We start from the raw sequence: 18023 nt of genomic DNA, 5'->3' as shown, positions 1-18023 counted from the left end.
TTTCTGAGTTATCCAAGTCTTCTTCGTGTGTCTCTTCCCACCCAGTCCTTTCCAGGTAAATGCTTCTTCTTAGGCGTGTGTATATTGAGAGACAGAGACAGACAGGCAAAGTCTGGAGTTTGGGTGTTGGGCTGCTCTCTACATTGGTAAATTTCTGAGGACTTTAAGAGAGCTCGATATGTGAGAGGTGGGGTGAAGGAATCAGTACTGTTTACCTTGCCGAAGGTCCTGTATTCTCAGTACAAAGCGGCGTGGAGGACAGTGCCCTTTGTCTGGGTTCCCTGCTAACCCTATTCCAGGTCAGCTACATTCTAACTTGATTTCCCTATCTTGCCTGGTTGCCCCAGCAGAGATGCTGGCTGGGTTCCTCTAGGGCCTGGGGGAAGCTGCCTTTCCTCTGTGCCAAGGAACACCTGGTGCTCAGGTGAGGGCAGAGCCCTGAGGAAGGTCATCTGGATTTCCCTCACATGCATATAGAGCTGAGAAGCAAAGCCCTGGTCCTGGGAGCATCTTCTCTGGCTAATTTATTTCTACAACTTTCTATGACTATGAGTTATCCAAGTCTTCTCCGTGTGTCTCTTCCCACCCAGTCCTTTCCAGGTAAATGCTTGTCATAGATGATAGAAAATTCAGACATTGCAATAAAACTTCACTGTTTCTTCAGACCTTTGGTTCCAAGAATCACTAAGAGATTTCTGTAAAGTTACTCACATTATAAACATGTCCTCCAAACAAAAGATTGAATTGCTGTAACCAATGATGGCCTCTTCCTGCAACCCCTTTCCTTGTTTCACAATATAGGTCATAGAGAAGAGCCCTGACCCTGAAGTGAATCTACTGTTCTACGTCAGGAAAGTTCGTATCCTTTAACTGTAATGGGCAGTAAACTGCTAAAACTCATCAGAAGGGATAAGAGGTGGCTCGGTGATGGAAAGTACTTACTGTCCTTACAGAGGACCTGAGTTCAGTTCGCAATATCCACATCAGACAGCCCGTGGCCACCTGGAAATTCACAGCTCCAGCACCAAGGAGACTCCATGTCCTCTTTAGGTCTCAGCAGTCACACACCACAGACAGACACACAGACACACATACAGAGACACAGACAGACAGTAGGAGGAAAGAAGGGAGGGAGGAAGGGAATAGAGAGAGCATATATTCATATATACACATAAATAAAAATAATAAAAAATAAATCTTTTTTATAAGAATAATAAAAAAAAAAAAAAAGCCACCCACATTCCCTCTAGGTAAGTGACTCTGTCTTCCATTTATGGAGTCTAGTTGGAGTTCAGAACAAGGATGTGTGAGTTCATGTTTTATCTATTGTATTTTTATAGGATATTTTATTTATTTACATTTCAGGTGCCATCCCCTTTCCCCATTTTTCCTCTCTAGAAACCCCTATCCCATCCCCCCTCCTCCCTTTTGCTTTTATACCATTTTAATTACATGCAAGTATTAAGGTCAGTTCTAGATTGAGGAACTAGCAATACAATAGATGCAAATAGTCAAGGAACAAACAAGACTATAAACACAAATATTCAAAGAACAAGCAAGGCAATAAACAAAATTCTATGAACACTCCCATGATCACTGTTTCTAAGGGCTTATCAAGATGATGAAAATATCTGAACCAACTTCCCTGTCCTAGTTCAAAGTCATTTTCCTGTCTGAAGCCTACTTCCTTGTTCTAGCCTAAAATTTCGATTCCTGCCTGAAATTACTTCTTTGTTTTAGCCTAATGTCAGATTCCTGCCTGAAGTCCACTTCCTTGTCCTTGGCCAATGTCATTTTCCTGCCAAGCAGCCCATTTCCTTGACCTTGGCCAATGTCAAATTCTTGTCAAACAGCCCCAAAGCTCTCCACCTGTCACCCTTTTTTATTTCATAAACAAGACTGAGCCTGTCTTAGGTTGTTCTGCCAAGAATGCCTTCCTTACCCATCGTGGAACATGCATTATCAAAACCAATGTACTTCTGTCTTAGGTTGGTAAGGCTCCGTGCAGAATCTTACCCTTCCTTGGCTTGCCAGCCTGCTAATTTAATAACTCTGACTGGGGGTCCATTTTCAGGTTCAAGCCATGTACTTTGGCTGCCAACATGTTGATGTTGTTAAAGACAAGCTTTAACAGGATGGGCAGGAATAAAAGTATTCCCAGGGCAAAAAAATGATCAAGCTATATATGCCATTCTTGAAGCTTGACCAAAACAGAAATACTGACCTCAGGCCATGGGTAATATTATCAGCAGTATCTGCCACATTGATGCTCAGCAGAGCAGTATTCTTTAAATTCATAAGCTTACCATGCAAAGTTAAAACATCCAGAGAGGTGTTAGAATTATGCCAAATATACTGCAAGTGCCTTTAAACTTCTTCCTAATTATAATGACTACCACTGTAAATTTTAGAACTAACACAAATCCAATGGTATTTGGCATGACACTCAAGATAGCTCCTTACTCTTAAACTCCGAACCTCCTTCCAATAATTTGAATAGGATAAAGAGCATCAATACTAAGCTCTTGGGTTTTGCCTTTTTTTTTTTTTCACACTTGGTAGGGGGGAGAGAGAGAGAGAGAGAGAGAGAGAGAGAGAGAGAGAGAGAGAGAGTCATCTGGATGTCATCAATTGAAGAGAGCTGGGTAATAAAAATAAAAGGTTGTCTGTCCTATTCTGTAACTTCCCATGAGACTATAATAGTTTTTTAAGTTAAAAATATGTGCTCACTGGGGCTAAAAAGACAGTGCAGTCAGTAATGCATTGTCTTGCAAAGACAAAGACATGAGTTCAACCCCAAGACCTGCAATAGAAAAGCCAGGTGTGGACCACTGGGGAGGCAGAGACATCAGATCACTGGTACTCACGGACTAGCCAACTAAGCCTACTTGTCTAATTTAGAGTAGTGAGAGATCGGGAAAAAGTATCAAAATATTGTTGACTGTACCAGAGGAATGACACTGAGGTTGGCCTCAGGCCTCCATGTGGGCACATACACAATGAGTGTTGTTGACAGGAACTAGGAATCCAGCAGTGAACAAGATAATACTATCCTGTCTCCCTCTGTCTCTCTACACCCCAATTAACACTTCTAAAATAACACTTCATCACTCACTTGTCTTACCTTGACAAAAATGTTCTAGAAATAGCTTCTCCCTGGTGTTTTAACTTTTCCCTCCAGACTCTTTCCCACTACTAAGCCACACAACCTGACTTCCTACATTACCATTTTACAGCCCCCTCCCAGTGAGGAGATGAAGACCATTGGCCCAATGTTCCATTCCACTCAGTCTAGAGAATCCAAATCCTCACCCCCATCCCACTGTCTCCCCTGTGCCCCACTGCAGGATCTCATCAATGATCAGCAAACCCATCACTGCCTTTCCTTGAGAATCAGCTCTGACACCCACACACATCCTACCATGCTTTCTCTAGACTTCCTAAAATGAAGCCACATCAAGAATAAGTTGAAAATGCAGATTCCCAGGTGACCACGGCCAGAACCAACACTAGATAGAACACCTCACCCCCAGGTTCCCAGCATCCTCTCTGCTCTTTGCTGTTGGTGACTAATATAAATAATATAAATGAGGCTCCCTGGAGTTCTAGGCCCCAACTTCTGCTTAGAATAAAGGGTTCTAGAATAGGGTGAGGTATTTCTCTCACCTGCTCCTTAGCAGATGGTTCTAATGAACTGGCTACAGAAAGGAAGAAATGCTTATCTGTGCTAGAGACCATGTCGACCTAAAGCACTTTTTCAGCACTCCTATAGTCTCTCCCGAGGTTCTGGTTCTATGTTTACATTCATACTCTATAATCTTTCCTTATATTGTATCTTGTATATTGCAGAAATTCAAGGCCCCCACAAAAACCCAGATATTCTGCTGTCTTGAGCCCTGGCTTAGATATCAGGTCCAGACTGAGACACGTGGTGAAGATATTCATCTCCTGTCTATTCTAGCTCCTCCATGCAACAGTCAGGAGCCAGCCTTGGAGGCCTTAGCTTCCCACTGAGTCACCACACCCATCCCCCACTGGCCTGCCCAGATCTGCTGAGGCAGAGGATGCAGAACGCTAACAAGTGTTAATATCTCTTTGAGACCTTAGCTCTGGGATAAACCATCTCTCAGAGCATTCCCAAACATTTGTCCTTCACACCACAGCCAGCACTGTCATTTTCAAAAATAAGTCTTATTCGTTTACCTGCCATTCACGAAGCCCTGGGTTCAATCCCTGGTATCAAATACATCAAGTGTGATAGTGTATATCAGAATCCCAGCATGTTGAAGGTAGGGGCAGGAGAATCAGAAATTCAAGGTCATCCTCAACTACACAGTGAATTTAAGGCTAGCCTGGACCACAGGAGAGATTCCCTATCTTAAAAACAAACAAACAAACAAACAAATAAAAAAAACCCACAGTTTATATTTATTGAAATAACAAATTTTATCAAGCACTAAGGTATCCAGAAGCTAGAGAAACACTGCCTCTAGCCCTATCATAGTGGCGGGGACTGTCACACAGAGGAAGTGATGACAGCCATGCACAGGAAAGGACGCCCAAGCATACATGAGGAGGGAGAGGGATCAGATGAGATGAGGGTTGAGTAAAACTTTTCAGGAAAAAAAAAAAAAAACTAAAGTGTTGGAGCCAAGGGTTTTCTAATCAACAACAGGGGGGTCGTGGTTTGGGAGAAGTAAACGAGGTTTTTGTTAGCACATGTAAAGAGCTGAAGGTGAGAATGGAGAGATGTGACTGAAAATAAAGAACAGACAAGCAATGAGAGCCTTAAAGGACGAAGTCTGCCTTGGTGGCATGTTCCCTGTGCACGCTGTCTGCCCATTCATCCAAGGCAACTTCTGAGTATACTGCAGGAATGCCCATCCCGGCGGCAGGGAGAAGTCTTTGAGCCAGATAGAATTTTGATTTCTTTACTTGAAATTTTCCAGACTCCTGAAACAAAAACAAATTACGCTTTTTGTGCCCTGCCCAGTGGAGCAGTTTAAGTAAGGTCTGACCCATATCACCTTCAGTCCTCCGCCTCAAGAGACCTGTATAGTAAGCCCTGAGCTCCTGTAACTCAGAATTTAAGAACAGAGTCTGGTGTGCAAAGCCTTCTGGGGAAGGCTGCAAAGAACTCAGCTAGTTATTCCAAAAACTAGAAAGTATTCTGATTGCAGCACCTTGTTAAGGGCAGCAACTTATAGGAGGAAAATTATTTCTAACCTCCACCCAAGCCAATCATGGGTTCCACCCAAAATTCTTTTAAGCTGCACCCAAAAATGGTCCCAAGCCAACTCTGGTAGATTCCTGCAAGCATCTAAAGAAGAGGATTTACATACATCTTTTGTTCTCTCTTTGAGAAAGTATGCAAGTGCCCTACATAGTGATCTTGATAACACTGGCTCAAGAGACATGATTATTATCGTTACTTGTTGAACCCAAGGCTGCACACATGCTAGGCAAATGATCCTCTGCTGGGCTGTATCCCCAGCTCTTAAATTGATGCTCTCTAACTCCGTAAGAAAGTGAAAGCACGTATTGCTGTACTAGAGAAAATTAAGCATCCTGGGAAGATTTTTCCAATTTTTACACAAACTGCCTTCTATGGCATCCAGAGAAGTGACAGTCCATGGATTCATTTTTCCATTGCTCGCAGTTCTGAGTTCTGTAGAGTTCAGGTAGAGGCCCATGAGCTTTTCCACATGGCATCTGGGTACACACCCTGAGATGCTAACAGGATGCTTGTGTAGTCTGTGTGTCTTATTCAGGAAAAATATACACGTGGTTTCCTGAAGAAACCTCTACTTCGACTGCAGACACTGCCTTGTACCTGAAGAGCTCCAAACTCCGGAGACCCTTTCTCAAGTCTTAGGACATTGCGGCCACCCAAAAATCACAAGAAACCATACCTGGATGCAATCAACAGAGGTTTATTAGGGGAGGAGCCAGCGGTCAAAAACGACAAGCTCTTTAGCTCCAAGAGCAGGGTTTTTGGCCCCGTGTGGTGGGTTAAAGGGTCTTTTATAGCATGGGGTGGGGGGAGGAAGGCATTTTTGTGCGCTTACACATGATTGGTTGTTTTACAAATTTTGAACATAGCACTGGGAAGACCAAGGGAGGGGTAACCAAGAACAGTGGAACATTTCAGAGAATCTAGCCAAAATGATCTAGAGTCATGTGAGATCACTCTGCACACTCATTCTTCTCAAAAATGTGGTTTTCACCATGCCATTGTGCCCTATCCTGCCATTTCAGATTACTATCTTTACTTTTTCCGGCTATAGGGCTATGGCCCCACCTAGGTGGTAGCATCTTTATCTGTAGTCAGGAATGCCTTCCTGCCTTGGGCCAGGCTTGGGGAATGTAATCCAGCAAGTGTCCTTCACCTGGAATGTGAAGGCCTGAAATCTTATTTTCAGTTCCGAGTTCTGTAAGGCGAAAAATCTACACATATTTCATAAAATGGCCTTTATAATTTTTCACTCTACAGTACCCACTAGGAGTACCACGCCATCGCCTTTCTTGGTTTTGTTCTTGTGAAACAGAGTCTCTCCGTGCATTCCAGGCTACCTAGATTCCCCTATGTTACCCAGGTTGTCCTCAAACTCCCAGTAACCCCCTTCCTCAGTCTCCCAAATTTTAATAATAATAAGTATAAATCACAATACCCATCTCCTGCTACTTTTTGATTGCTTGATGCTGTTTTGGATGCTGAGGACCCATGGCTTCAGGAGGTGAGCTCTCTCCCTCTCTCTACCTACCCGACCACCATTTCAACATCTTCCTAACTGAACTGGAAATTCCTATGTTCAGAAACGCTCTGGGACCAAGTTTTCAGAGAGCTGGTGTGGCTCTTGAATGGTTTCTCTTCATCAGTGAGCTCAGATGTAAGTAGAAACTTGAGCCAATCTTTCCAGCAGGAAGCTATGACCAATAAAACATGCTATTTGTCATCAGCACCCAAGGGAGTAAGTAACAACAAAAACAACCTGAATCTCTTTTCCTTAACTCCCTCCCTTCCAGTCCATCTCACAGGCACTAAATATGGTTGTGGAAGCGGAGGCTGCGGTGCCTGCACAGTGATGATATCGAGATATGATCCAGAGGCCAAGAAGATCCAGTATCCTTTGCACTGCCTGGCTATGCTCTGGGCACAGCTAGGAAGGACAAAAGCCTTCCCTGTGCCTTTTTCTGCCTATGCATCACTTCCTCCTGTCTCCTAGTCTCTAACATGCTCACTCTGCCTCTGTTGTGCCATGAAACATTTGTGAACCCCCAAAAGACCACCAAGGAGCCAAATATGATGTAATCACATCAGGGTCTCTTTATTCAAGCTTGAGCCACACCACAGTCTCTGATGCAGGAGAACAGGAGGGGGTCCTGAGTCCAGTTCCAGGCAAGCATTTATAAAGGCAAGAAGTGGGTATCTAACCTGGCACACATCTGATTATGGCCTTTAACGTAATTGGCTGGTTCTGGGAGCCAAACCCTTAACTTAACTTCTGCTCTCCTCCTGACTGGCAGTTGTTAGGAAGTGAAGTGTCAGGGACAGACTAGTAACCTGGAGGTGCACATTTGTTGGGGAATAACCTGGAAACTGGTGTTAGACACAGGTTTTGTTGTGGGGGGGGGGGGGGTAACCTGGAAACTGGTGCCAGGCATTGGCCTGTTAGTTAAATTGAGTTTAACCTTAGGTCAGGTTCTCTAAGTTGAAGTCTGAACCCAAAAGATTTGGTCCCTCATTTCCTGCTTTCTCTGGTAACTAGAAGGTCCAATCATGGGACTTCCTGGAGTTATTGTTGTTTTTTAGGGGGGATCAGGGTTGTCATCATTCAGTCCTCTGGTGGCTCTGGGGCTTAGGTAAGTGCCCCATCAGTGGGGAACAGAAGAGAAACCTGAGGTTGAATTCTCCTCCTGCTCAGGGTGGTCTTCAATTGCAAATGGGTGATTTCACGCTGTAATCCTATAACCTTTAGGGTGATGGACGGACCTATTTTATAGAGAAGTTTAGGCCAAATATGTTTATGCACCCATTGGATGGATACCTTTGAGACTGTCTAGCAATTGACAATTTTTAAATTCAGCGATAACCTCTGCCTGTATGTTAAGAATAATGGGGGGCTGTCGGTAATCCCAAACATAATCTCAAAAGGGTTAAGTCTCATCTGGTAAGGGGAGTTTGATACCCAGTAGAGAGCAAAGGGAAGGAGAGTTAGTCAGTCATTGTCAATCCCTTAGGTCACTTTAGTTAAGGTCTCTTTTAGAGTTTTGTTCACTTTCTCTACACATCCTGAACTCTGGGGTCTATGTATAATCAATCCCCACAATATTGGTAGTCCATGAATTATCTGGGCCACAAAAGCTGGTCCACTGTCTGACCCTGTCATCTGAGGAAGCCCATACCTTGGCAGTGTGCTCTCTAAAAGTTTCTTTGTCAGCGTGGATGTAGTTTCATGCTTGGTGGGGAAAGTCTCAGTCTAGCCTGAAAAGGTATCTATAAGCATCAGTAAATATCTAAATGTTTCTGGTTTTACCTCTGTGAAGTCTGTGTCTCAATAGACTCTTGGTTTGGTGCCCCAGTACTGAGTGCCAGGGTTCTTCTTGCTGGCAACTGCATTGGTCAATTGACAGGCCACACAGCTCTTAACAATTTTACCTATCTTTGAGTTGGCATTTCTAGTCTTGATATTAACATGTCGTATCAAATCCTTCATTCTCTGGACGCCCGTGTGGGGAGAGCGGTGGATCTCCTGAAGAATGCGTGATATCATTTCTTCTGGCACAATGAGTTTGTAATCTGCTGTTCTCTAACACTTGTCATAACACTGGGACATGAGAAAATTTCTAGTCCAGGCTATGTTATCTTTTAAATGCATAGGGTGGTCAGGGAGCATAGGATTCCCTGGATGAAGGGAAGTCAAGGGCAAGAGAGATTATTGTCTCCTGAAATTGGGCTCTTCTCTCTCTAGTGTCCTGAGGAGTAGATAGTGGTTAGCTTCTTAGACCCCCCCATAGAGCCCTTAGTAGTGAGAGGATTATTTTATTTTTGATAGTCTTTCCTTCTGCTGTCCCAAATATTTGCACTAAAGACTCTTAAATTTCTTTAAAGCATTTTTTCATTCAATCTCCCTAATTTCTCCCTTCTTCCCTTTATTTCCTACATTTGAGATAAAAGGCCTGGATTTCTTTATTTCATGTATACCTAAGAGCATTTAAACAATTACCATTGTATTCCCTTCTGTCCTTAAAAACAATTAAATCAATTTTTATTTATCCCTATCTTTTGATTATTTGCTTGTAGGAAGCAGGCTGCATACCATCTGACTCTCTGCCCCAGAGCAGCCATCCTGTCTCTTTGCAAAGCAGGGACTCCCAGCATCTCAGCTAAGGTTCTCTGTGGCAGCTAGAATCCTTTTAAAAGGGCCCAGGGTAAATCCCCCACTGGGTGGCTCTGTAACAGTAATTTATCTAACTGCTCTGTGCCCTCAAAGGCTCACACTCACTTGTTGCACCTGCCCTGGAGCTATCTGGATTCATGAATGAAACACACACACACACACACACACACACACACACACACCAATTCATTTTAAATATGCCTTGGCTAGCTCAAAGGCTGGGCACATCTAATCCTTCCCATGGCTGGCATACACTCCCCTCCAGTATCTGGCGTTAACATCCTTAAAATCTATATTTCGCCTCTGCTACCCCAAACCCAATCAGGAAAATGGCCCATGTGACAGTTTCCCTGATTCTCACATGTTGGCAGGCCTTTAGGTCTGGTCTTTCTTCTTCCCCATCATGGGGATCTCTGCCTCCTTTCCTTCCTTCCCACCCTCCACCCCTTACCCCCCACCCCCCAGTTGCTAGCACATGCAAATCCCCAGGTCTTCTCCCAGTCTACCTGCCCAGCCATTGGCTATATGCCAATTCTTTATTGCCAATTAAATCTAGCTGTGGGTGGAGACCTTCAGCCTTTGGGAACCAAATTGAATTGAGACAGCATTAGAAGCAATCCCTAACAGGGCCATTATGGCCTTTAATATAACTGACTAGTACTGGGAGCCAAACCATAAACTTAACTTCTGTTTTTCTCCTGATTGGTGGTTGTTAGGAAGTAAGGTGTCAGGGGTGGGTTTGTAACCTGGGGGGAGAGGGGGTGCAGATTTCTTGGGAAGTAACCTAGAAACTGGTGTTAGACATAGGTTTTATTGGGGAATAACTAGAAACTGGTGCTAGGTACCGGCCTGTTAGTTAACTTGAGTTAAACCTTAGGCCAGGTTCTCTAAGATGGAGTCTGAACCTAAAAGATTTACTCTCTCACTTCCATCTCTTTTCCACAAATGTTCTGCTCAGCAGGACTTATTTATCCTGTCAGGAGAGCTCCTGGTTTTGTTCTCTGTTGCTGTAAAAAAGTTCCTTTGCTTTTGAACTTTTCATCATTGTGTCCAAGACATCAGGGACAACTTATAGAAAACAACTTTTATTTGGGGCCAGAGTTCCAGAGACCTCGGTCCCTGGAGTGAGGGGGTGAAGCACAGCACCTCCGTGGCAGAGGGAACAAGAGGCAGAGTTCTCTTCCTGGTAGATCAAGAAGCAGAGGCCACCGATGAAGCTGGGTGCCAGGCTGTCACCTTCAGAGGCACACTTCCCTACCACTTTCACCACCCAGCCCCCATCAAAGCCCCACAAAGGAGCACAGCAGCTGGGGACACAAGCTCAAGACATGAGCCTATGGGGCACATTTATTTTATTTTATTTTATTTTATTTTATTTTATTTTATTTTATTTTATTCTTGTGTTGGTAATATAATTACATCATTTTCTACTTTGTTTTCCTCCCTCCAAACCTTCCTGTATGCCTTTCTTTGCCTGCTTTCAAATTTATGGTCTCCTTTATCATTAATTACTGTTATGTGTATGTATGGACTCTCTCTCTCTCTCTCTCTCTCTCTCTCACACACACACACACACACACACACACAAGCCACATGCTAAACCAAATAGGAATAAAAGCAGGGAGGAAAAATATATACATATGAAATCCTAAATATAACCAACCTGTTCTGTCTGTGTAATGTTACCAGCATGTATGTTTTCAGGGTTGACTGTGTGGTGTTGGATACCAGATTGGTTTGCTATTCCCTGGGAAAGACTATTTCTCCCTCTCTCAGAATTCCTTAGTTAACTGTAGTTATTTGTGTAGGGTTGAGGCCTTCGGGGAAGGGGCATTTATTATCCAAAGAGAAACATTTCCTTACTTGCCATAACAGGAGAAAAAAATTAAATTGTGTGTGTGTGTGTGTGTGTGTGTGTGTGTGTGTGTGTGTGTGTGTGTGTGTAGGGTGAAGGAAGATCACTTAGGAACCCAACATGGAAGTGTCTCTCTTCTGCTTCCTCCACCTGTCATATCCAAGTTCTTTCTTAGGTATGTGCAGAAGTCCATGGTTGTACAGGTCATCTTCTCCATGGTTGGGGAAATATAGCTCTGTCATCCTCCTGGACTGAACTAACTCACCAAGTTTTATCACCCGTTTCTCGTGATTTCAGTGTGTTCTCTTTACATAAGCCCATCCTAGCCACTACCCAGCAACAGCGTGCCTGGTACCTATCTGCTCTCTCCATGGGGCAGCCGTTACCACAGTGGAAGGTGTCGGAAGCATCAAAAAGAGGATCCACCCAGTACAGGTAAGACCCCAGTGTGATGGGGACCAGATGCCTATGCAGGCGTGGCCCACAGGCTGCTCTCCAAAGTCACCAGGCTTGAAAGCCTTCGTGCTTTTGCATTCTAGTGTTGTAAGCATCTTTGCTTCATAGCCAGAAATCTTCTTCAGAGATCTCTTCAAGATACTGTCATTGACTGTAAGACATCTTACTTAACCCAGGAGACCTTCATTCTTGCCAGTAACTCAAAGACAAGAGCAGTCTGACTCAAGAAGAAAATGAAATAGAAACCTGAAGCTTATAGAAAACAGACTTCCTCATTTTTCACTGTTGCCAAGTATGGGATGCTGATGAGAGTTCAGATGTGTGTGTGTGTGTGTGTATGTGTGTGTGTGTGTGTGTGTGTGTGTGTGTGTGGATACTGATGAGAGGTCAGATGTGTGTGTGAGGATTCTGATGAGAGGTCAGATGTATGTGTGAGGATGCTGATGAGAGTTCAGATGTGTGTGTGTGTGTGTGTGTGAGGATGCTGATGAGAGGTCAGATGTGTGTGTGAGGATGCTGATGAGAGGTCAGATGTGTGTGTGAGGATGCTGATGAGAGGTCAGATGTGTGTGTGAGGACTCCAGAAACATCTCCCAAGTGCCTGCTACAGTTAAAATACCAAAGAGTGGCTGCTCACGTTTAGAAGGCTTGTCAAAGAAAAGGCCGTGTTATTTTCTTATACCTGAGCAGGAAATTCTGCTGGGGGAGTTTTAAGGGCAGAGTAAATGGTACCCAGCATTCACCTCTCATCACTCTACTTATACAGGCTTCCTTCAGCACTGAGTAGATTTAACTCCCCAGGGTCTTGATGGAACAAGAGTCACATTTATTTAGTGGTTGCCCCAGAGCAGGCTTGATCTGGGTTGCAAAAGCCTTTTGTTAAATATTCAGGACTTCTGCCCATTGTCTTTAAACATATCCACAGCTAAATTAAACTAGATGCACTTAAAATGCCTTGGTTTGTATACATTATATTTGCAATAGTAGCAAAAGTATTTGTACAATGAAAATTAGAAAAGAAAATGGACAGGTCTGTTTGTCTGTCTCCCCAAGAAAATGCACAGGTTTGTCTCCCCAGGAAAGCCAAGTGTGAAACACACCAGCAGGTTCTACAGCCAAGGCTACAAGCCACAGAAGAGACAACAGCCAGGTGGCAATAAATCCAACACAGCCATATTGTCCCCCAGTACTAAAATAATATCGGTCTTTTCTCTGGAACCACACACAGGGTATTTGGCTTTCATTATAGGAGCCTTGAAGTGTGGGGAGAAAATGTTTATCTGAGAGCACTAGAGTCACACTCTGGCCAGCCAGCTGAGTGTGAAGTGACAGACAGGCTGGACTGGTCGTCCTGACTCCGTCTGCAGCTTCCTGGCTTAGGGTTTTTACATTAAACAGATAAATTGCCTTTACCCCACTACCCCTCCCCCACTGCTTTCACTGTGTAAGATGGATGTGCATGATTTAGAAGTGTAACTAGCCCAACAATATGAGATAGATGTTTATTTTTGAAGATGAAACAAACAAACAAAGCAGCATGAGAATAACACTAGGTCATTTTCTTCCTCAAATTATACTTTTTGTTTCACAGAAGGAGAGCCTGGATCTACAGAGAAGGAAGAGTCTTGAGCAATACCTGCTACTAGACACCCCCCCCCTTTTTTATCAAAAATACATTGCATGCACCTGACTTCAAGAAATTAATCCTCTTCCTCTAGGGGCAAGCGTTCTCCTGTAGTTATTTTCAGTAAGCTTAGTTTATTCTCTGCACTGCTGGCTAGCGTGCATGACAAGAAAGCCAGACAGAGGTCTGCTGCACTGATGCCGTGCCTTTGTCTCTCAGGAACGGCTTGCCAAGTGTCACGGCACTCAGTGTGGATTCTGCAGCCCTGGGATGGTGATGTCCATCTACACTCTGCTGAGGAACCACCCGGAGCCGACACCTGATCAGATCACTAAGGCTCTTGGAGGTGAGGCTTTGGCAAGCAATGCGTAGGGAAATAAAAGATGGGCCTCCCTGTGTTGTAACATATAATACTGCAAAGGGGTGCCTGACTGACCCATGCCAAGGTGTCCCCCTGAGAAATTACACCATGTAACAGATCTAGTACAAGGGAGTTAGTTGTGGGAAGAGAGGGAAGTGTGGTAGACAGGCAGACAGACAGGAGCAGAGTCATGAGGGCAGAGAGAAGGGTGGAGCAAGAAGGACAGAAAGCAGGAGAGAGAGACCAGCCAGGAACATGTAGGACAAAGAGGACTGGATAGTGAGCTGACCTTTATACACCCTCTACCTCACTTGGCAGCAGATGATGACCAAGCCACTGTAAGCTAACACCCAGCCCTTCGGAAAGACACTGAGGCAGACAGACACCACTTTCATTCTGCAGCCCTGGGCTGGTAGTTGGGTGATTCTGGCTTCATCACTTTTCCTTTACTGAAGCTTTGAAGGAATTTCAATGCCTGCTGCTAATACCAATTCAGTCTTTTCCAAATGCGGAAATGAGGGTAGAGTGAAACAACAAGGCTTCATTGTTCTGTTTTTTTCAATTAATCTAAATCATTCACTAACCTTACTTACTAAAGTAAGTAATCCTTACTAAAGTAAATTAATCCTTCAAAGAGGAGAGCTTTTTTTTTTTAGGCACCATGCATCTGGCTGGTTCAGGGGGCTCAGAAACAGATAGTGAGCAGTTCAATTCCTAAAATAATAATAATAATAATAATAACAATAACAATAAAGTTAGGTGTAAGAATTCTGACTTTGTATCTAAAAAAGCATGCAAACAAATGTAGTTTCTATCATGGTCTTCCTAGGCTGGGACACAAGACCTAAGGTATTAATGTTGTCGATGACTAATAGTTATTAAAGCAAAGTTCCTGGTTCCTTCCCATAAACAGACACACGCAAAACTCGGTTATGATGAAACAATGCAGAAGGAAACTAGGTCAAAATTCAACTTAAATGTTTTTGGAAGCGGCATATAAGTTTTCCTTTGATATTTTTCTCTCAACACCTTCTCCCGATTTCTCAATTTCTGGTTAATGGTCTTGGCTAGTCGTTTCTGCCGTAATTCTAACCAAGCCTAAATGGATTAAGTGATCAGTAATCTTGTTTTCTTCTGTGAAGTAATGCACACCTAGCAGAATACAGACAGCCTTGAGAATCAGAGATCTTGAATTTGGCGTTTTGGTTGGCTGACTTCCCTGGGTCCAGGCGGTCTGGATTCAGAGATGGAGTATTGCCTTCCAGATTCTATGCCTATAATTCATGTAACAGTCCACATGGAAAGGACAGAGATATCAGCTGAGGGTGTCAGGGTACCCCTGCCCCTCTGCACATACTCCTCAGCACTGAGGGTGGGAGAGAGCCGGCAGACACTGGGCGTGAGGCAGATCCACTGGGTAGATAGCTTGAAGAGTATATTTGGTGCAGTTATCCTGGGAATGGTTTACAAATACATAAGCATCCCATTGACTGTATATTATTACAAAATATAGACATGCCAAATCTTTTAGTATTTTCTATTATGTAAAAGTTTCATACACTTATACAATGTGCCACCCACCCCTACCTCCTTTCTGCTCCCCCAGTGCTCTCACCCCCTCCCCTTCCTAACTTTATGTCCTCCTTTTACTGTTTTGAATAACCTCCCAAATCCAGTTCGTGTCAGATGTGCACATCCAGGGAGGGAGAAGCAGCCTTCCTGCAGTCATGTCCTCCTCTGGGTCTCTTTTCTGGTATTGGAGACTTAAGGCTGATTATGCAGCCCCAAACCAACACCCTGATCCTGGCGAGCACTGAGTCTCAACGTTTGCTCTCTGTCTCTTTATGAAGGAAGGCATCCTCTGCCTCCTGAGCTTTCTAACCCACGCCTCCTGTGTTCTTAACATCTTGCCTCGGTTTCACAATAAAATTCTGACTTTACATCCTTTCTGGTTTTCTTTCCCTCTTACCATAAAGAACCATCTTAGAGTGTTACGCCCGTCTTGTGTATGTGTGCAGATTCTTCCTGGGCTAGCTCCATTCTATAATCAGGTGGGCTCACCCAGAACCCACTCTCCACACAGTGTTCTGCTGGGTGTTTAAGCCTGTCTAGTCCATACACACTTTGCTCCAAACTTGTAAAAACGGTAGTGAAACCTAATAATTTGAAGTGTACTTCTGAGTATAAAAATAATCTTCTATTGTGAAGATGCCTCCCAAAAATTAAAAGGCAAAGAAAACCTCATGCATTACTCTGCCACTAACAGACAACTACTGTCAAAGACATCTCTACTTTGTCCGTCTTCTAGGCATGGATATCGACATCATTTGTTTTTATGTGTGGTTATCTATGTATGATTTCAACAGTGTGAGAATTTCCTTGTGTTATCAAGACCCCTTCATAATTACCATTCAAGCTGGTTGTAAAATTTGCACAATACATTTTCAAAATTTTGAAACACAATCTCATTATATAATCCCTGGTTGACCCAAAACTTACTGTATAGACCAGGCCAGCTTGGAATCCACAGACCTGCCTGCCTCTGCCTCCTGAGTGCTGCGGTCAGAGGCATGCACCACCATGCCTGGATGCATAGACTTTTGTAAGGACAGTTGTGTCCCTCATACTTCCAGCTGTATTTTGGAATTGTTGACTAATTGAACAATATCAGCTACTTCCCAAATACAGACTGTAACTTCATGGTGGGTGCAAGAACATTCAAGGCAATCCTGCTTCTCCAAGAACTTACAATCCAGCAAGTCCACTAAGGTAGACTCCTAAATGACCCAGCACTTATTGCAGGATTCAGGCAGTCGGTGGAACAGCTCTGTCTTGATATTCCCCAGGAGAACAGAGGCAGAGACCTTGGAGTACTGTCCCTGTGTCTGTCAGCCTTCCATTACCATGACACACTACCTGAGATAATTAACCTATGAAGAGGAAGGGTTTGTGGTTCATGATCTACTGACTCAGTTGCTCTTAGGTCTGTAGTGAGATCCTGCTACTCAGAATGGGAAAACCTGCTCCTGACAGGGATGTGACAGTCATGAGGATAATGGGCACTCTGTTTAGGGTATAGGCCTGAAATAAAGCAGGAGGAGTCGGTTGGGAAATGTGAAGGTTTCTCTACTGTTTCAGAAAAAAAAAATGTGTAATCACACTACCTGTTATTTGAAGAATATCTCTAGGAGAAGTGTTTTTTCAAAGCATCTTGCTGAGTTTCAGACGAAAGAAAAACTTGTTTATTTTGCTGAAAACATTTGCATATACATTTATAGCCTATCTCTATATGAGACCTTAAGACCTGATTCCTTATTAACCAGGTAATTTGTGCCGATGCACTGGATATCGACCGATCGTAGAAAGCGCAAAAACGTTCTCTCCGGTAAGTTAACACGTTGTCGGTTAACATTTTGTTGACTTAATGTGTGAGTGGACTTTGACATGAAATAACCCATTTAACTCACCATCTCTGAAAGGGCTTCATGCCACCGTTTTTTAGCCACTGGAGGTTGCTAGATGCCTACTGTGCGTATTTACTCTTCCCCATCTGATGCCTGTATGTGATGTACTCTGACCCTAACGCTCTCCATCACCCTCTATTCCCCCACTCCTGCGAAACCCCTTCTTTTTTTCTTTGAGTCTCTTCTTGCCTTCATGTCTTTTTTCTGCCCCCGTCTCCCTCAGCCCCTGCTCCTGCCCCTCCCCCTGCATTTTAACTAGGGTTGCTTCCGTGAACGTGAGTGGGGTTATTCACTCAGAGCTTGCCAGTGGCCACAGCACTGAGGAATATGGCTCCCCTCTCCAGCAAACATAATGGCCTGTAGCTCCTCAGGAAAAATGGGGTGTCCACAGTGCTGCGCTGGTGCACTTGGTTTTGTACAACCAGCCACTCTGGGTTCAGGAGTACTCTTAGCATGCCCTATTTATTTCTTAAAATCTGATACTTTCCTGAGAATTATGACATTTATTCAACTGCTCCAATAAATGAATACTGTATTGAAGAAAATGAAATGTGGAGAGGATGAGAGCAGCCAGTTTTGTGGCTCTGAACTGAGGCCGAGGATGGAGAATCTTAAGTGCAGGACACACTGGAGCACAGAGGAACTTCGAGAGAAGGCTGGGCCCCTTAGTGAGGCCCTGTATCAAGTCAAAAGGCAGACTGGGATGTACCCAGAGACAGAGCACTTAACTAGCATACGTGAGCCCACAATCCAACCCCCAGTACAGGAAAGGGCCAGGAGAAGACAGATATTAAACACTTAATATGTCTAACAGCCATGCATACAGAAGGAACACAGACTGGAGGGAACTGGGAGGAGGACA

The 18023-nt window shown here is 43.8% G+C and overlaps 1 protein-coding gene across 3 annotated transcripts in view; it reads left to right on the top strand.

Moving 5' to 3' along the window:
• The window catches only part of LOC117705354 (aldehyde oxidase 4), a 63212-nt gene that overhangs the window by 2522 nt on the left and 42667 nt on the right, over window positions 1-18023 (top strand). For all 3 annotated transcript variants that reach the window (XM_076931882.1, XM_076931881.1, XM_034497937.2), the window contains exons 2-6: window positions 802-859; window positions 7027-7123; window positions 11583-11691; window positions 13556-13682; window positions 17021-17082. In XM_076931882.1, coding sequence (XP_076787997.1) covers window positions 802-859; window positions 7027-7123; window positions 11583-11691; window positions 13556-13682; window positions 17021-17082 — 453 coding nt within the window. The remainder of the gene's footprint in view (window positions 1-801; window positions 860-7026; window positions 7124-11582; window positions 11692-13555; window positions 13683-17020; window positions 17083-18023) is intronic.

Source organism: Arvicanthis niloticus, chromosome 3 (genome assembly GCF_011762505.2).
Source record: "Arvicanthis niloticus isolate mArvNil1 chromosome 3, mArvNil1.pat.X, whole genome shotgun sequence".
Taxonomy (NCBI): domain Eukaryota; kingdom Metazoa; phylum Chordata; class Mammalia; order Rodentia; family Muridae; genus Arvicanthis; species Arvicanthis niloticus.
Note: the sequence above shows the minus strand (reverse complement) of the source record. Positions and strands in the feature narration are given on the sequence as shown.